Here is an 18,899-nt window from a genome sequence, read left to right as displayed (position 1 = left end):
GCGAGGCTTTCTTTTCCCCTCTGATAGATAAATATCTCTCGCTAAGACATACTACCTCCGGTCCTTATTATAAAATCCTGTTTGACTTTTTATTTGGTCCTAATTATAAGACCTCAATCCATTTTGTCTCTCATATTTATGCATTTTTTTCCAAGATAATCCTTCTAATAATGATAGTTCTAGCTAATATACTTAATTAGCAAAGATATTTTAGGAATGACAACACTTATTTATTACAAATAACTAACTTAACTTACTTCCTTAATCTCCTCAAATAAGTCAACTGGGTCTTATAATTAGGACCGGAGGTAGTAAAAGAAATCACGTTTGTCCTCTCAAATTATTGTACTACCTCCGGTTCTTAATATAAGACCCCGTTTGACTTTTATTTTGGTCTTAGATATAAGACCTCAATTCATTTTGTCTCTCATATTTACTCAATTTTTTTCAAATTAGTCCTTCTAACAATTATAGTTCTAGTCAATACACTTGATTAGTAAGGATATTTTAAGAAAGACAACACTTATTTAGGACAAATAACTAACTTAATTTACTTTCTTAATCTCCTCAAATTAGTCAACTGGCTCTTATAATTAAGAACGGAGGAAGTATGTGTGAGTTAGGAAGAAAATCTCAACCTGCTACCTAATCCAACCCCTTCATTTTGAAATCATCCATCTTTTCACAGCCTTAAAAATAGCATCACCTCTAAAGTAATCTTATACTCTATCCTATGTTTAATGCCGCAATCAATGCTCCCATTTATGTACATTAATCAAATTTGAAAACATAGTTGATAGCAAGCCATTTAAACTCGGAATCAGTTTAGGTGCTCATTACCCATAAACTCGGGTTAATTAATTTGCTTTGCAATAATAATACCACCTCCGATTCTAATTATAAGATCTCATTTATAGTGTACAAACGAGGTTTGAGATAATATAATATAACATCGAGCTGGAGACAAGTCTGGGGAACAAAAGATATACATTTGAACGTCGATCGGTACATATTATATATAAATGCTGATGTAACAAATCAACGATAAATTTTCTTGAATGAATAATGAACAAAGTTAAAGTTAAAGGGCACAACTTCATAACTGTGGCAGCTCCGTGAATTCCTCGGCTCTATTGTAAACATCAAACCAAAAATCCATCTCATCCCCCGTGCATAATGAACTGACATGATCTCCTTCTACTTGTGCATCGTCCAGCTGAGACAAAAGCAACTGAAACTGTGAGTACTCCACCCCACCGCCTTCCGCCGGAATATAATCAGTAGTCTCCTCAGAGTTATCAGCCGACAGGACTTCCGACCAGAAATCATCGTCCAATGCCAGGGACTCCTCCGGCGCCGGAGACTCAACATTAATATTTACGGACATGTCGTCGTCGTTATTGACGTTAGTCGCAGGACTACTAGTCGTAATACTGTTATCGTTGTTTGTGGTGAGGGTGGACACATCACTTGAATGAGAAGGAGAGAGTGGTCTGTTTTCCGTCACGGCATGTTGTTCCTTTTGCTTTGGTTTTCGTTTTGTTTGGGGATGGTTCTGTTGGTTCTGAGGAAGCCTCTTCTTCAAGTGTGTGTGCCAAACATTCTTGATTTCGTTGTCTGTGCGGCCTGGCAACTTCGCTGCTATTGCTGACCATCTGCAATATGATTAAACATCACATTAGTATAATTTGGTAGGAAGTTAATTATGTGACTCATCAGTTACTATATGTATACTATTAAATTTGGTTGATGTTAAAATACTGTTTATGATTATGCACTAACCAGACATGGACCAACCACTCATTTCTCATAGGCTGGCCGACACTAATTTGCTTTCGAGGATTTGGGGGATTTGTTTCAAAATAGAAAATAGTATTATTATTTAAACACGTGAAAGTGTTGCAGCCCAGTGAGGAATCTTTTGCAGACCTAGCATGTCCATCTGATATAATTATGAATCTTAATAATTCGTTTGAAAGAAATAAACAACAGTACTGTGGTTGGGCCCAACCTGTTATCACCCGTAAAAGAAAAAATCGCCGAACTTGTTAAATATTTATTTTCCGACTCAGAGGCTGCCAAGAAAGAAGTGATTTTGCATGCTCTCAATCAATTGGATGAATAAAGCGGTTATTCATCAATGTCATACTTGCTAGCAGTTGCAAGAGAACTTACTTGTTTCCCAACATTTCATGAAGCTTGATGATGGCATCCTCTTCTTCTGGGGTGAAGTTTCCTCGTTTGATGTCTGGCTTCAAATAATTTATCCACCGGAGTCTGCAACTTTTTCCACACCTCAGAAGCCCTGGAGTACACAAAAGAGAAAATTAAGATTCATATATAAGCAAAAGACGCGGAAAGGATCATTGAAGTTGGAAATAAGAATGAAGGATCATATAAAAATAGATACCAGCTAATTTGGGGAGAGCACGCCAATTGCTGTGGCCATATTTGTTGACATGATTGATCAGGATCTGATCTTCTTCCGGAGTCCAAGGGCCTCTCTTCAACCCCACTTTCTGGCAGCAAGGAGCTCTTCCCATTTTCTCCTCTTTGTTCTTCTCTTCCTTTCTTTCTTTCTTGCTATGTCTAATTTGTATACAGCGTCGTCGCTCTGGCATATATCTGGTCTTTCTATATCCACTTACACACACGCGTATATATATAGATAGGCCAACCACTCAGAGCTCAGAAAAGTCCAAGGGAAGTTCATTTCTGAATGGGAAAGAGGGATATACCACACTTGCATTATCAGTTGGACCGTTTCTCTCCTTCTCGGAAGCCTCTCTCTCTCTCTCTCTCTCTCTCTCTCTCTACCCCAAGTGCTCCTTTATTTAATTATATAACATTGTCTGATTGATTATATTATTTTAGTCAAAGAAAACGTGGCACTTTAATTGGCTCTCTCAATATTATACCTACAATTCAGATGCATGCACTTTATTTTCTTGCTTTCTCACTGTATTGGCAGATCAAATTGGCAATCACTTACTCTGACTGTCTTCAATCCTGATTACATACAACGTCATTATTATTTATTGCTATACTGAGAACGAACACCTGTATACAAATCATCTTCAATTCTTCTTCTCATACGAAAACTAAACTCAATCAACTTTGCCCTTTGAAAATGACATCCACCGTAGTAAATTCTGCATGTTTCAAAAAAGGCGGTTGTTTTTATGAATCTTTCAGGCCAAAATAAATAAATATAGCTCTCGGTCTTAAATATAGGATATTGTTTGTAGTGTAAATTTGTACTACAAACTATATCTTATATTTAGTACTGTGGCTAGTACTTTCAATTAAGTCAGTATATGTCAGTTGGGTTTGAATTTTTACCTTCAATATTTTGTTTGTATTACTCGTTTGTATTATGTGAAATTCATTTCAACTCTCCTAGGCTAGGTTGTACTAGTATACAGTAAACCAGTTCGTCTCCCTCTCAAATGGCGATGTACAAATTTGCCCGACATTATTTCATTAAACAAACAGTCCAATGAAGCTTACAGTGATTTTATAAAATTGACTAAGTCTGAGAAATGAGTTAACTGCGACTTATTTTCTAATTATCACAATTTTCTTGGGAATATAATTAAATAGGCCTGTAGATTCACGGTGGAACTGTTGCACGATCGCACATGTTTCTCAATTTCTGCAGAAGTGCATATAAGAGACGTAATCTCACGAAAGATCGCGCACCAAGACCCCGACCGAAGAGGACGAACATGAACACCACATAGGCAACATTTATTTTACTCTGAATTTGAGTTTCTAACATAGTTGTTTGCACATGTACAATTTCTACCTAGATTACATAATATTTTTATTGATTTTATCATTTTCTCTCTGAACTAGCACTTCTATTGTCTAATAATGTACGCGCTCTCTGCAATCAATTTAAACCTCAATGGAGGAGTTGTTGGTCAAAAGAGATTAAAAAAGAAAAGTGACACATTCCATACTCATAAAAAAGATAGAAGGCATAAGGTGGTCGTCTTAATTTGAACTAACCAACTTATTTTAAATTGTCCAGATTCAATTTAAATATTTGTATATTTAAAATAATTTTTAATTTTAACAGACATGAAATTTAAAATATAATAATCTTATAATTGATACTTTTTAAAAAAATAAATTATATTGTAAATAGAAAATTTTAAATTGAATGGCTCAAATGTTATCACAACAATGAACACGTGGTGAGGAGCATAGTAAAAAAAAAAAAAAAAACCCACTGGACTTGGGGCTAGATTGAAACTAGAATATGCTGTCCCTGATCTTAATTATAAAATCTCGTTTGTAGATTAATTATCTTGCTCCAAACTATGTATGTACTACCTCTAGTCCTAATCAAATGGTATGATGCGTTATCGCTAATTCAATATGTGCGTGCGTGTGAGAGAAAACTTCTATTTTACTACCTCCGGTCCTAATTAATGAAAAAAAAAAAAGAGCCCGTGCATTACATGACTGTCAATATATCAATATATAGATATGATCTGTCTCATATAAAAATGGCAGCATATTAAAGCAATCACAATGACCAACATACTTAAAAGACAAGACAAGCCAGCCACCGATGGGATTGCTGATCGTCATTTTATATACCACAAAGACCAACCATCCATTAAAATTTGAGATAAAGAAAGTAGAAAATCTGCCTCATATCACAAAAAAGATTATTAATGCGAATGAAAAGTTGTACATTTTTAACTTTTTTATATAAAAAAAAGTATGATAAAAAAGACAACTAATTAATTATCAACCACGCTTGTATGTTTTCATTTATTTAAATCAATGGTTTAGATTTATTTTTAATCTCTTTAGCATTTTTAAAGTCTTGATTTGAATACTCTAATTTTACCTGAGTCAATGCTGTCCTGCAGATGGCCCCCCCCCAACAAACAGAAGTTGTCCCGCAACATTGTATATAAGAATTGCCATATTTTTTTCGTGTTAACTTTTATAATACTAATTAAATATTTGTTTTAGTTACTCAGTGAATTAAAAATGATAATTTAAAGTTGTATAAATCCGTTGCGGGTACCCGACTCTACGAACCTGGCTTGCACTTAAATTGAACTGAAAACTAAATCTTATTTTAAAGACTAAAGGAAGTACTTGATTGCTTACAGTTGAATGATCTACATGACCAGATCACATCATCTTATTATGCATATTAACCACACCTTACTAATTTTGTTATCAGAATTCAGAAACATAACCGTGATTAAATAATCCAAATTCAATGCGTCTTGAATATTGACCGATGGCATTAATTATCTTTTTATTAAACACAGAGATAACTATCACGTGAAGAAAAAAATTGCAGCCAGAGATCAAGTTAAAACTTCATATTACTCCTCCGGTCTTTAATATAAGACCCATTTAACTAATTTGATTAGATCAAGAAAGTTAGGTAAGTTAGTTAATTATAAGAAATGTGATACGTTTTTCCTAAAACACCATAATCATCTTTCTTAATACCCCATCTCCCTCCTCTACTTAATTATGGTTGAAGAAGTATCCATAAGGGTAATTTAAAGAAAATTGATAAATATGAGAAATGAGTCTTATATTTAGGACCAAAACCAACTCAAGAATTGGGTTCTACATTAAGGGCCAAGGGAGTATTATAAAAGTGAAGTAGTATCCAATAATCCTCCTGATGTTATTTTCTAGTAACACTCAACATCATAATCTTATTTATGGTGCATCTTGATAATTTTCTGATGCGTCAAATACTATAATTTTATTCATGGTTTAGGATGTTTGAAGTACTAGGAAAATAACACCACAGTGTATGCAATTAGAAAATATTGCTTTACCTTTATTATGATAAACATTCAAGGTCATTAAATATGAGCCGTGCGTCCGTAGTACAGGAGAAAAAAGGGGAGTGAATTTTGAATAGTCCACGTTGAAGAAAGAGAGGTCAAAAAAAGGAGGCCAGAAGTAGTAGTGCCGAAATATATGTGAAAAGCGGAACTTATTATTTATTAATACAAAAAGAAAAATGAAGTAGCATTCAAATTCAAATATTGAATGTGGGGGTGAATAATTAAACCTGCCTTTCACAGGAACTAGTTTCAATGCTCATCATCTTAACAAGCACTTTAAATTTTTTAGATCTGAATCCTCTATATCTTATTTAGATAGTTCAGATTTGATTTTTTTATTTTTTTATTCAAAATAATTATTTTACTATATATAAAATATAAAATAGAGATAATCTCTTAACTATTATTCTTTTAAAAAATATTTTTTCTATTTAAAAATAATTAATTAAAGATTTTAAATATGAGCTGCTCAAATTAGATATAAACGGGTTGGATAGATTTGATGAATTTAGGGTGCTCATTAAGGTGATGAGTACTAAAACTGGTTTCATCTTCCATATTGTATAATACATTATTATTTTGTCTCCCTACATACACATCCTTTCTTAATTTGGAGCTCCTCTATGGTATAATATGTATATGTTACTTTCATTGGTATCCTATTTGATTGGCGTTACGTATTCCACAATGATTCTCTCCTTTCCTCTTTAATTAATTTATTAATTTATGCCATTAGTCTATCAATTACTTTATCCAATTTAACATGCGTTACATATTTACTAGCTTTTTTAATTACGGGTCTTACCAAAACCACTCTCGTATATTTTTATTTTTCCCCCCCTTTTTGACTGAACTACTCTTACGTATTATAACCGTGCAATTTGAAGCTGTAAATGTTTCACATGCAGCAATAATTCCTGGTCAACAAAGAAATGCAACAATTCTTTAAAAAAATTTATTAAAAAAACCAGCGGACAACGGTGATGAATTGCAAAATATAAAACCTGACTTCATCCGAAACTACTCTCATATTTTAGTTGACTGAATAATTAATCCCATCTATCATATTCTTCGAATTCGTCGTAGTGCGTTTCAAAAGGAACAACCTTTAATTTATTTGTTTTGTATAAGCCTTGATTGTGTCCAATTTATTAAGATACAACAGATAAAGTTGATGAATACTCAATATATCCCCTTAAGCAAAGATTAATTGTTCGAAATTTATTAATATTTAACAAACACATTATGTCAAGGAATCTATCCCAATAATTGAACGCAGCAATTCTTGAATTAGTACTGAATAATAGATAGATAATCGCATTAATAAAAATTTTGAGCCTGTAAGCATTAATTATTTTTAGCATTTTTTGCACCCGTCAAACCAAAAAAAGACAAAGTGAGTTTATATACATAGCAATTAAGGTGAATGAGTCCATAATTGAAGTTGTTGTATGTATATTATAAATATTTGCCTTCCCCGTGATATTCTTTCCTCCTTAATTATTTCCTTCTTTTTTATTCCAACTCTCCAGTGTCTTGGCTTGCTAGGCGTTAGTATTTACAGCTACTCGTGCAAGTATTTAAAAGTAGTTGTCCGATAATAAAATGGAGTTAATTGCTCATATCTTTCTTTAAGAAGACCAGAAACAAAGATGAACAACGCAAAAGACGAATCACAAAAGGCAAAAAGGCACTGTGTATATATGCATGGGTGTTGTCACTGATGATGTATGTCACAAATTATTTAACTTTAATGCGCCTATGAACGAGACGACACTTTCAAACATAGTTGACTTAATCAGTATCCTCCATGTCCCACGAATATGACTCAAATGATTTTATAAATATAAATACATATGTGTGTGTGTGTACATGAAATGAGCCTTTTCAATTATTAACCCCACCACCACCAACTGTAACACTACTGGGTCGGTCATGATATTTCGTTTTTTTGACCCTAGCTAGCTACTTTATATTTATAGATGAGAGAGCGTTTTTACTTGACTTCTAAGCCAATATAATGACAAAGTTGGTGTTGCAAACTTTCTCCATTTGTCCATCCACGTTGATTATTCTACGTATATTAATACTGCTTTAACAGATAATTAAAAACATATGTTTGCCAAAGTTAAACGCATTCGTGCCTAATTATGATTGTGACGGCAACCCAGTAAAAGACGCGACCCATGCATTGGCCAAATCTTGACCATGTTTTAACGTTGTGGTCCAATCTGTCGCCTATTTTACGTAGAATATTTCTAAGTGCTCATTATTACCTGGCCTCCCAAGTTGCATATATCTAACTTAATTAAGCGTGTGGCTTAAGATTAATGCTTCGTTAACTGTACATCTGATCTATCTTTTTTTCTAACCTATTAATTGATGTTTATTTATATTATAAATCAGCGTAAAAATTTATGCATGCATTATATGTGGCTTATCCAGATCTTTCAAACCGCGAATGAATTTGTAGTTGGATTTGGTCATCCACAAGAAAGATGCGTCATCCTTGTGTGCGTGCGTGCTCAGCTTGCTTGTTTGACAATTCAGTGATTTTAATTTGTCCAAATGAATACGAGAGTCAGTATATACTCAATCTTAGTTTTGGTTTTTCGCCTGGTGGATTTTGTCTTAATTACTAAGTCCTATTTAACTTGTGTCTCTGTCATTATTGGCAGGGTGATTAAGTCCATACACGTGCCACTAATCCTGCAAGAATGACCAGTCTTTCTTGGTTAATTAGAAATGATTGGGCATGATAAACAACTTGTTTCGCTTGATTACGAAACGACTTGAAACATCTCAGTGTAGGGCCCATCTACCTATCCCCACCAATTGGTGGAGCCCACTCCATCAACTTGAAACATAATTGATGAGTAACTCCAACATGCTTTAAGGATTTTTTTTTTTTGGGGGGGGGGGTGTTATACAGCTGCCTTAAGAGGTCGACGCGCACCCGGCAATGGACCATCAAGCCACGATTCTCAATTGGCCTGCGGCTTTTAGTTCCGTCTTTTTCTGTTCCGCTTTTCATTTATTTGTTTTTTTCCCCAAAAAAAAAAAAGTAATTTCATCACTTAAATTTAGGTTGACTTTACTCCAAATTTTTGGCTAAACAATAATACCTCCGGTCTTAATTATAAGAGCTAGTTAACTAATTTAAGAAGATTAAAGAAATAAGTTAAATTAATTATTTGTAATAAATTAGTATTATTTTTCGTAAAATATCCTTGCTAATCAAGTATATTGGCTAGAACTACCATTGTTAGAAGGACTACCTTGGAAAAGAATATATAAATATGAGAGACAAAATAGATTGGGATCTTATATTTAGGATAAAAATAAAAATCAAATAAAATCTTATATTAAGGATCGAAGGTAGTATATTTAAAAAATAATTTTTTTATATGTTCATTTTCAGATCAAGAATAAAATCATAAATTCACTTTGTCAAAAATATTAGCTCGTTCACTAAAAACAAATTAGCTCTACCCATATTACTCTATATGTCCATATGTATATTACTCCTAGGAGGATTATGTATTCTTTTTTCTCATTAAAACAAACGGGAAATTATGTAAAGCGGGGAAATGACAATCTTACATTTACAATTAAGAATATAATCTTATAAATTTTAAAAATTACTATGTTCAAGTAAGGTTCCTTATTGAAAATTGGAAAAAAGTGTGATAACTAAAATAATAAAGAGAAATATGTATAAACTATAAAGTGCGTATAGCATGGTTGATTTTTAAGACATTAATGTGATAATAAATATATCATCAATCGATATCAATTAAATGTTAAAAATCTAATAATGCTACGCTCATTGTAAACAGCGATCGTTCATATATACAATTTCTGTTCTTAGATTATTATTATTTTTTCCCAAATACAGTGCCTAGCACTGATACGAATTAAGTAAAAAAAAAAAAAAAAAGAGAGTAGTTTAAGCTACTTTTGAGGAGTTTCAGCATAATTTAAACTCCTTCAATATCAGTATTGTGCTGTTGGGCTGTCACATGTCAGGCAGATGAAAAAAGTCTAATGTGTAATGTACATGAGCTGGTTCCGGTCAAAAAAAAAAAAGTACATGAGCTGGTTGTGAAATTGAATATGTAAAAATTTTAAATCCGCGAAGAAAAGGATCGGAATGATTGCATCATTGTACAATGTAAATGTAAATAGGGAAAAACAAAAATAACTTTTAGAAAAATCATATTTAATTATGACGCATTACTTTGAATTTTTATTAAATTTAGTACTGTATTTACTGTCACTAACAGCGTAAAATGAAAACGAATCCTGCCGGAAAATCAAGTATTACTTATCAAATAAAATATCAAGTTTAATATTATTTATATTCAATTATTTTATCAATGCTATTACAATATAATAAACACATTATATATCCGTGGGGTATGAGATCCAATATTGAAGTCACAATTTTCACAACTTTTTGCCAACGGGCTGTTATCAATGAAAACTTTTATTTTTTTCTTAAAATTTTCATACGCATATATCAGCATTTTAAAAAAAGAGAAAGTATATTTTTTCAAACATTTTAAAGTTATTTTCCCTTACTAAGCACATGAATTCTCATTAGAGGCAATCATATTTAATCGAACATTAAATGTAAATATTTCTTCGGCAAAACTTCAAACCTTCATTTATTATGTTGAAAGAAATTAACTTCTTTCATTAGATGTCACCCCATTTTAAAAACATTTTAAAGCTCTTATCTATCTCATTGCATCAGTGAGAAAGAAGATGCATAATTGAAAAGATCAGTAATTGCGGTTGTGTTTTTTGCTAAGTAGGCCCAACCCAATCTACTGGGAGAGTGATTGGAAATATATAAAATTATTTTTTTTACTAAATAAAATAAAAATTTTTACATATTTATTTCGTATATAAAAAAATATTTTTAAAATTGATGTTTGATTTCTATTCAAACAAAAGTTATGTCGGGTTCATCGTGTTAATGAGTGCAGTTCCTCCTTTATGAACCGGTTCAGGGTAATACCAAAGCTAGTTATTCTTCGATGATTCCCTCGCCCCGAAACTAACACATTTTTGGGCTTTTCAGAAGTCCTTTCACATGAAGACAAAACATACTTATGTCGTAAAGTAAAATTACTTTCAAAAACCTAATCACAGGTACCTGAATGTATATAAAATCCGTTTATGCCAATCATTAAAAATAAGAGATAGAGATTTGGATTAAAATTGAGAAAATATATTAAAAAAATATTTAGCATGAAAGATTTTTTATTATATAGAATTAGATAAACTCATATATAAGGGGTTGGAGAATATCACGAGAGGAGATAGTATTCTCCAATTCTACTTTTATGAATTTGTCTAATTTTATGTAATAAGTAAATGTTAAGTATTTTCCTAATAACTTTTCTCATTATAATCACAATTCCTATCCCCATTTTTAATGCTTTACACAACACAAACAATAAGAGTAATGCTCTGTCCTCAGTATCTGCGTAATCTTTTCTGGATAAATGAATGCACAGAGTACTCATGTTAATTGTATGCGGAAGCAGAGAAACAGAGTAGACGGCACGGCACTCCTGCGCTGTTCCATTGAGTAAGGAATTTCACAATCCCTAGAATGAAAAATCTGATAGTTTCATCAAGAATGTCCGCACAGGTTGGGACACATAAAACTAAACGAACGGTAAGAAATGCAGACAAGGAAAGGAAAGGCATCTGAATCATGGTCCCACTATTGGATTCCGCTGGCGTTGCTCCCACGCACCTCCCCTGCTTTTCCCACTTACTGATGCGCACGCTTCTCATCCTCACGATTAGAATCTTCCTTCTTTATGTAATTTATTTAAATTTTCTTTTAGAATTCTACGATCAGGGAAAAGGAGTTGCATCTTTTTTTTCTGCCTCATAAAAATATAAGCAAAACATTAAATGGAAAATTATAAACTTTGAGATGTTTCATTGTATGTCTGGCTAGTTGGGTTCTGATTCGTTTCTGCACTAATTATATCAAGTCGAATGCATGCCCTGACTCTCTTATTTCAATATTCTTTGTCATTCCGTGCAGAGATCAGCCACCTCACTTGAACAGCTCTTCATTTCCCTTTCAAGTTCTATTTGCCTTCTTCCTCTGCAAATTTCAAATTCCGAGTTTGGTATTCTCCTTTGCAACTGTTGCCATGTCTTTCAGAGGTCTCGGCCGGGTAAGTTCTTCTCTGGCATGAGAATATTTTGGCTTGTCGGAACATGAAAAGCCGTTAATCTAAGCTTTTTGTCGAAAACATTAAACTTGGCTATTATCAGCCAAATGCCTCGTCAGGCATGGGAGTGGCTGATCACAGCAAGAAGAGCTTCATGGAGCTGAAGCAAAAGAAGGTGCATCGATACGTGATCTTCAAAATCGATGAGAAGAAAAGGGAGGTGGTGGTGGAGAAAACGGGTGGTCCGGCGGAGACCTACGATGATTTGACGGCATCACTGCCTGAGAATGATTGCAGATATGCTGTCTATGACTTTGATTTCGTCACTTCAGAGAACTGCCAGAAAAGTAAAATCTTCTTCATTGCGTGGTCAGTTTCCAACCCATAACCTTGAGTTCATTGATGCTGGCACCACATATATATAACGAGACTGTATGGTAACCATGTATTGGTAATCATAGGTCACCTTCAAGCTCTCGAATCCGAGCCAAGATGCTGTATGCGACATCAAAAGACAGGTTGAGGCGGGAGCTAGATGGGGTGCACTACGAAATCCAGGCGACTGATCCCACGGAAACGGATCTTGAAGTTCTCAGAGATCGTGCACATTAATTCACACATCTCCATGCTCTGCCTGTCCTTTTATCTTCATTATATTACATGACTAGTGCACACACGTACGCCTCCGCATTAAAACTACGTGTAACAATAAAGTGAATCTCTCTCGTGCCTAATGGACTTGAGCTTGTATCTCATGCTGGGAATTCTGCATCCCGTCTCTTCAATCAGTAAGCAAGTAATTTGAAATTTGAAATTAACATAAAGTTGTTAATATTTCTCAGATTTTTAATACAGTTAATTAGCTATGAGTAGTTCAGAAAAATACCGGGATATTTTACTTCATCTCCGTGTTTGTATATAATCAATTTGAAAACAGTTATGCTTATTTTTGTATTTTTGTGAATATTTTTGCAAATTAGTTAGATATATTAACAGAGATATATATAGTGTGACGTTAATTTGATCTTCATCTTATGTTTCTTCAATGGCCGATAGTTGAGGTTAATTAAAAAGGTGGAACAACCTGAACAAAAATTTTCCGTACGATATTTTCTATGCTTTTGCCGGCTGGAATTTAGAGTTAAACAAACCACCAAAGTAATCACAAATCAAACATGCCATCTCCGGTCTTAAATATAACATCTCATTCCCCTCGTTTGTAGCATTATTTATTATTTATTGACTAGCAACATTAATTAATTTAATTTGAAGTGGAATGAGATAGAATTGACACCCATTTCTATATATACATGTACCAATTAAATAATACTTCCGAATCTTAATATAAGAGTTTGTTTGACTTTTATTTTAATTCTAAATATATGACACCAATTCACTTTATTTTTTATGTTTATCCATTTTTTTTGAGGTAGTCCTTGTAATAATAGTAGTTTTAACTAATATACTTGATTAGCAATGATATTTTAAGAAAAACACTACCGATTTATTACAAATAACTAACTTAACTTTTAGCCAAAAGAAACTTAACTAGTTTTCTTAATTTACTCAAATTAGTCAACTAACACTTATACTAGTAAGAATTAGAAGTGGCAGCAAGAGGAATTGTTCTATTGTTGCAAACGGGTGCTTGCTCTGTGTGCACCTTGCCTTCGTCTTCCTCCTCAGCTTTCCCTGATATATCCTCCAAGGATTTGCCCTTTGGCTCAGGCACCCAGAAAGTGAGAGCGAAGCCTAAAGCATTAATGGCGCCCAGCACAAGTAGTGAATTCTTCACCCCAATACCAGGACCATACCCTGCATCGACTTTTCTGGGATCCTGATTCTGTGCCAGAGCCAAGAATCCGAATACGCCAACTATAGCCCCCAGGTTCCCAGACGCTGATGATATGCCATGACACGTTGATCTGAATCTGGTGGGGAAAATCTCTGCTGGCACCACAAATGTCGTAGCATTGGGTCCAAAATTTGAAAAGAAGAAAGTCAGAGAGTACAACACCACAAATCCAATTCGGTTCTCCTTCAGAGTCCAGTGGTGGCAAGGAATGGCCAGAGCAAACATGAACACAGTCATGAAAAAGAACCCCATCAACTGGATAGTGAATCTTCCTATTTTGTCCATTAAAGCCACCGTGAACCAGTAACCTGGAACTGCACTGCACAGAGCAATAAGAGTTTGAGCCTTGGCAATGTGGCAAAGCTCGTCGAGGGCGTTCATGGTTTTTGCAGGGGGAATCCATCCAACTGCACTGAATATATCTTTCTGGAAGAGGTTTTGGCTGTAGTAACCGATATCAAGGAAGAACCAAGCGCTCGAGGTTCCTAGCAAATGAAGGCCATGACGAATCAGGAACTCCTTAGAAAACAATCCAAACAACTTGGCCTTTGTCTGATCAGTAGTTTTCTTCTCAACTTTCTCATGCTCAGCTTGAATCTCCACCTGCAAAACCTTGGACATATCAGCCGCTGCTCTCTCTGTATTCTGAGCAACAAGAGCAGTGTAACGAGCAGTTTCAGGCATCTTCATCCTCCAATAATAAGTCAACAAAGCTGGAACCGATCCCGCCATTAGAATAATCCTCCAAACAAAGTCTGCTTCAGGAACCGTTGAGCCAGTTGGATCAACCTGATAAGGAGGAGCATCGAACCTGGACTTGAACGCAGCCGAAATGATCATTGCGAACAAGCCCCCAGCCAAAATCCCAAAACCCTGCATCGCAAATACGGCGGCAATGAAAGCACCACGAGTCTTCTTGCTAGAATACTCAGACATGATGGTTGGAGAAAGTGGGTAGTCTCCACCAATACCAAAGCCAAGCCAGAATCGGAAAAAGCAGGGAGTGTTCATTACAGATTTAGCGGTGTGCCCGAAGGAGAGGCCAGAGCAAATGGCACACATGATCATCGTCAACAGAGTCATGCCGTGAACGGCTCTCCGTCCCACCTTATCTGCCATCCAGCCAAAAAAGAGCTGGCCAGTGAGTGTTCCGCAGAAAGCTACGCCATTAATGGCGGCCGATACGTGGGGAGGCAACCTACCAGGTTTGTCTGCATCTGCCGTGTAATAATAAACACGACCAATCAACTTAGTGACAAGGGAAATGGCGAACAGGTCATACGCGTCCGTGAAGAAGCCTATGCCTGCAATAATGATGGCAGTAAAATGATAGCATTGTGTTTTCGCCACATCCAGTGCCTTCAGCACTTGGATTTGTTCCTTCCCCATGATTTGCTATATATCCTGATGACCTCTCCTTCTCAACGCTTGGCATTCACTGCACAAGTTCAAACGTTGGATCATGCAAAGGCCAAAACAGAGAACGTAATTAGATATGTATGATGCCACAATATTTACTAAAGATATAAATACTGACACAAAACTACTGAACAAGCGCTAAAGTGGCTGGTGTCTCCATGTAGCGATCGTGAGTTGGTGATGAAACGCTGATCTCCAATCTTCTATAAGTATAAATAAAACAGTATTGTAAAGAGGGTGAAGTAAAAGAAGCCTGGGGTAAAGGAGGTAATAAAAAACCGAATTACCAAATAGGGATGAAGGAGAATTTATACGTAACAAGATTAGTTGCAGGATATTCTAAAAGCATATTCTTGAACAAAGTAGCTGTTGAAATAAATAGAATTTTTATTTTTCTTATTTTTCCCTTTGTCTGCACCCCGTAAACACAAACACGCGTTGCAATACTCTAGAATTTCACTTGATGTCTCTTGATTTTTTTAAATCTTGAAACATATTTTGGCTGAGCTTTATTAATATAATAAGAAATTCGTATTGAAATTTAGGGAAACGAATTGTTATTTAACTTAAATTTGAAGTATTCCAGTAACATTGTATACTTCTTGGCGGCAAAGAGTAATATTATATACTGGTTTATAAAAAAAATTAATATCTACATCTTATTAATTAGCTGGTAAAGTAATTGTCCGTGAACTTCACGATTAAAAAGGTACTTGAATGAAAACCAAATCATAATTTCAAAATTAATTTTATAATATATCAAGTAAACATGTAGAGGAGTTTATCTTAATTTACGAAAATATGTTTTTAAAAGCACTTTTGTCTAATACCAAACACTCCCTAAGTTGGTTTTTTTTTTTTTTTGCCAGAATTTGATAAAACTATTGAAAATGCTGTATTGACCTGCTTAACCTACACAACAGTCGCAATTATTATACACGCAACCTTAATTTTTCAAAAAAGCATAGTTTTTAAAAAAAAAAAATACACAAATTCGATTATTCAATTAAAATTTCATGTATTAATATTATTTTATCTAAAACACGGGCCAGCCTATAAAGCTTAACTAGCAGACCGGGCCAGTCAGTTCTAAGTTCTAACTTTCCAACTATTTTTGAAGTGAGTTTTTCTTGTTTTTGTTTTTTAAAGACGAAATCCTGATTTGGTTGTATGTTATGTACATGTAGACGAACCTCTTGTGCTGGCTTGATATTCTCAGATCTCATCCCCAGTATTCTGATGGCATGCATTTTGTTTTTTTTGTGATGGCTTGTGAATTAGTTAATGACTTTTATAATAAGGGGAAGAGGGAGTACCTAATATATCAAACTCCCAACAAATTTGCAACGCACATACAGGCTCCACTTGGTCCCATACACATATATACACATCCATTACGTAATTGCACGTGTCTGATGTAAGAGATCAAGTTATAATTGGAATTGATGTTACATGGACGTGGGATATATGTTTGAATTTCTGGGAATTAGGCAAACACCTTTCGGAATTGCGTAAACCCGAGTATCCCTTGCAAGCCATATATTTGATACAATAATGAATTCCGGTTGTTATCATATTCTTTATCATATATGTTCTTTCAAGCTTCCTAATTTTTAGTAGTAACTGGATTAAGAAGAGCGATGAATGCTAATTAACACCTGATTGGACTCGCACGGTCCATTATATATAATTTTGACATTCGAACATTATTACAACAAGCAGAGAAGGCTAAACAAGGGGAATGTTGTGGACCTTCCCCTGCCTTCACTGTGCATACAGCTTTATTCCTTAGTAGTAATATTGATTGATATTGAAGGAGCAACAAAACCTAAGCACAAGGAACAGTTTTGTTACTGTAACCATGTGGTTGCTCTGCCTCCACCTTGCCTTCGTCTTCTTCCTCATTCTCCCCAGACATTTCCTCCAAAGATTTCCCCTTTGCCTCAGGCACCAAGAAAGTGAGGAAGAATCCTAAAGCGTTAATCACGCCCAACACAAGCAAGGAATTTCTTACCCCAATGCCAGGATGGTACCCTGCATCTACCTTGCTCGAGTCCTTGTTTTGTGCTAGATACAAGAACCCAAACGCCCCAACTATAGCCCCCAGCTTCCCAGATGCTGATGATATGCCATGACACGTTGATCTGAATCTGGCCGGGAAGATCTCTGCTGGCACCACAAATGTCGTAGCATTGGGTCCGAAATTTGCAAAGAAGAAAGTCAGAGAGTACAACACCACAAATCCAATTCGGTTCTCCTTCAGAGTCCAGTGGTGGTAAGGAATGGCCAGAGCAAACATGAACACCGTCATGAAAAAGAACCCCATCAACTGGATAGTGAATCTTCCTATTTTGTCAATTAAAGCCACAGTGAACCAGTAGCCTGGAATTGTACTGCACAGAGCAATCAGAGTTTGAGCCTTGGCTATGGAGTAAAGCTCGTCGAGGGCATTCATGGTTTTTGCAGGAGGAATCCATCCAATTGCACTGAATATATCTTTCTGGAAGAGGTTCTGGCTGTAATAAGCAATGTCAAGCAAGAACCAAGTGCTCGAGGTTCCAAGCAAATGAAGGCCATGACGAATCAGGAACTCCTTAGAAAACAATCCAAACAACTTGGCCTTTGTCTGATCAGCAGTTTTCTTCTCAACTTTCTCGTGCTCAGCTTGAATCTCCACCTGCAAAACCTTGGACATATCAGCCGCTGCTCTCTCTGTATTCTGAGCAACAAGGGCAGTGTAACGGGCAGTTTCAGGCATCTTCATCCTCCAATAATAAGTCAACAAAGCTGGAACCGATCCCGCCATTAGAATAATCCTCCAAACAAAGTCTGCTGAGGAACCGTTGAACAGTTGGATCAACCTGATAAGGAGGAGCATCGAACCTGGACTTGAACGCAGCCGAGATGATCATTGCAAACAAGCCCCCAGCCAAAATCCCAAAGCCCTGCATCGCAAATACGGCAGCAATGAAAGCACCACGAGTCTTCTTATTAGAGTATTCAGACATGATCGTGGCAGAAAGTGGGTAGTCTCCGCCAATGCCGAAGCCAAGCCAGAATCGGAAAAAGCAGAGAGTTGTTATGACAGACTTGGGAGTGTGTCCAAAGGAAAGGCCAGAGCCAAGGGCACATACGATCATCATCAACAAAGTCATGCCATAGACAGTTTTTCGGCCGAGCTTATCGCCCAGCCAGCCAAAGAAGAGTTGCCCAGAAAGTGTACCGCAGAAGGCCACGCCATTAACTGCAGCTGACACGTTGGGAGGTAGGTCCCAGTCCCAGGTTTGAGTGAATTGGGTTCATGGTAGTAAATACGACCAAGCAATTTGGTGACGAGGGAAATTGCGAAGAGGTCATATGCATCAGTGAAAAAGCCATTCCTGCTATGATGATTGCAGTAAAATGGTTACCATTGTGTTTTTGCCAAGTCCAATGCATTCAGCACTTGAATTTGTTGCTTCCCCATGCTTCACCCCAAACCCCTTCTCTGTTCTTCCTTTCTTCAGTGGCTTGCCTTCATTGCACCAGTTGAACCAAAATTGTATTAGTAAATACGTATAATATCTCTTAATCTCA

General features: G+C 35.6%; 3 protein-coding genes and 1 pseudogene across 6 annotated transcripts; 1 reads left to right on the top strand and 3 right to left on the bottom strand.

Annotated features, from left to right (window-relative positions):
• Positions 1-970: 970 nt before the first annotated feature.
• Positions 971-3,068, bottom strand: LOC114747532 (transcription factor MYB14-like). 2 transcript variants are annotated; one of them, XM_028935872.1, is made up of 4 exons: positions 3,061-3,068; positions 2,411-2,583; positions 2,176-2,305; positions 971-1,655 (listed from the first exon to the last, which is right to left on the bottom strand). In XM_028935872.1, exons 2-4 carry the CDS (start codon positions 2,541-2,543, stop codon positions 1,097-1,099), a joined length of 822 nt encoding a protein of 273 aa, XP_028791705.1. In that variant the 5' UTR covers positions 2,544-2,583; positions 3,061-3,068; the 3' UTR covers positions 971-1,096. The 2 variants fall into 2 exon arrangements, with proteins under 2 accessions (XP_028791705.1, XP_028791704.1); XM_028935871.1 differs by lacking the exon at positions 3,061-3,068 and having other exon boundaries at positions 2,411-2,745.
• Positions 3,069-11,709: 8,641 nt separating this feature from the next.
• LOC114747534 (actin-depolymerizing factor-like) lies at positions 11,710-13,003 on the top strand. 3 transcript variants are annotated; one of them, XM_028935876.1, is made up of 4 exons: positions 11,712-11,812; positions 11,917-12,052; positions 12,153-12,418; positions 12,511-13,003. In XM_028935876.1, the coding sequence occupies exons 2-4, from the start codon at positions 12,029-12,031 to the stop codon at positions 12,659-12,661; spliced, it is 441 nt and encodes a 146-aa protein (XP_028791709.1). In that variant the 5' UTR covers positions 11,712-11,812; positions 11,917-12,028; the 3' UTR covers positions 12,662-13,003. The 3 variants fall into 3 exon arrangements, with proteins under 3 accessions (XP_028791710.1, XP_028791708.1, XP_028791709.1); XM_028935877.1 differs by having other exon boundaries at positions 11,710-12,052; positions 12,130-12,418; XM_028935875.1 differs by having other exon boundaries at positions 11,711-12,052.
• Positions 13,004-13,593: 590 nt separating this feature from the next.
• On the bottom strand, positions 13,594-15,324 carry LOC114747529 (inorganic phosphate transporter 1-4-like). Its single transcript, XM_028935869.1, has one exon. The coding sequence runs from the start codon at positions 15,291-15,293 to the stop codon at positions 13,641-13,643; it is 1,653 nt and encodes a 550-aa protein (XP_028791702.1). The 5' UTR covers positions 15,294-15,324; the 3' UTR covers positions 13,594-13,640.
• Positions 15,325-17,117: 1,793 nt separating this feature from the next.
• On the bottom strand, positions 17,118-18,854 carry LOC114747530 (inorganic phosphate transporter 1-4-like; annotated as a pseudogene).
• Positions 18,855-18,899: the final 45 nt, after the last annotated feature.

Source organism: Neltuma alba, unplaced genomic scaffold, assembly GCF_004799145.2.
Source record: "Neltuma alba isolate B1F8T4 unplaced genomic scaffold, ASM479914v2 tig00005351_pilon, whole genome shotgun sequence".
Lineage (NCBI taxonomy): Eukaryota > Viridiplantae > Streptophyta > Magnoliopsida > Fabales > Fabaceae > Neltuma > Neltuma alba.
The sequence above is the reverse complement of the archived record's forward strand: the minus strand, read 5'-3'. Positions and strand labels throughout refer to the sequence as shown.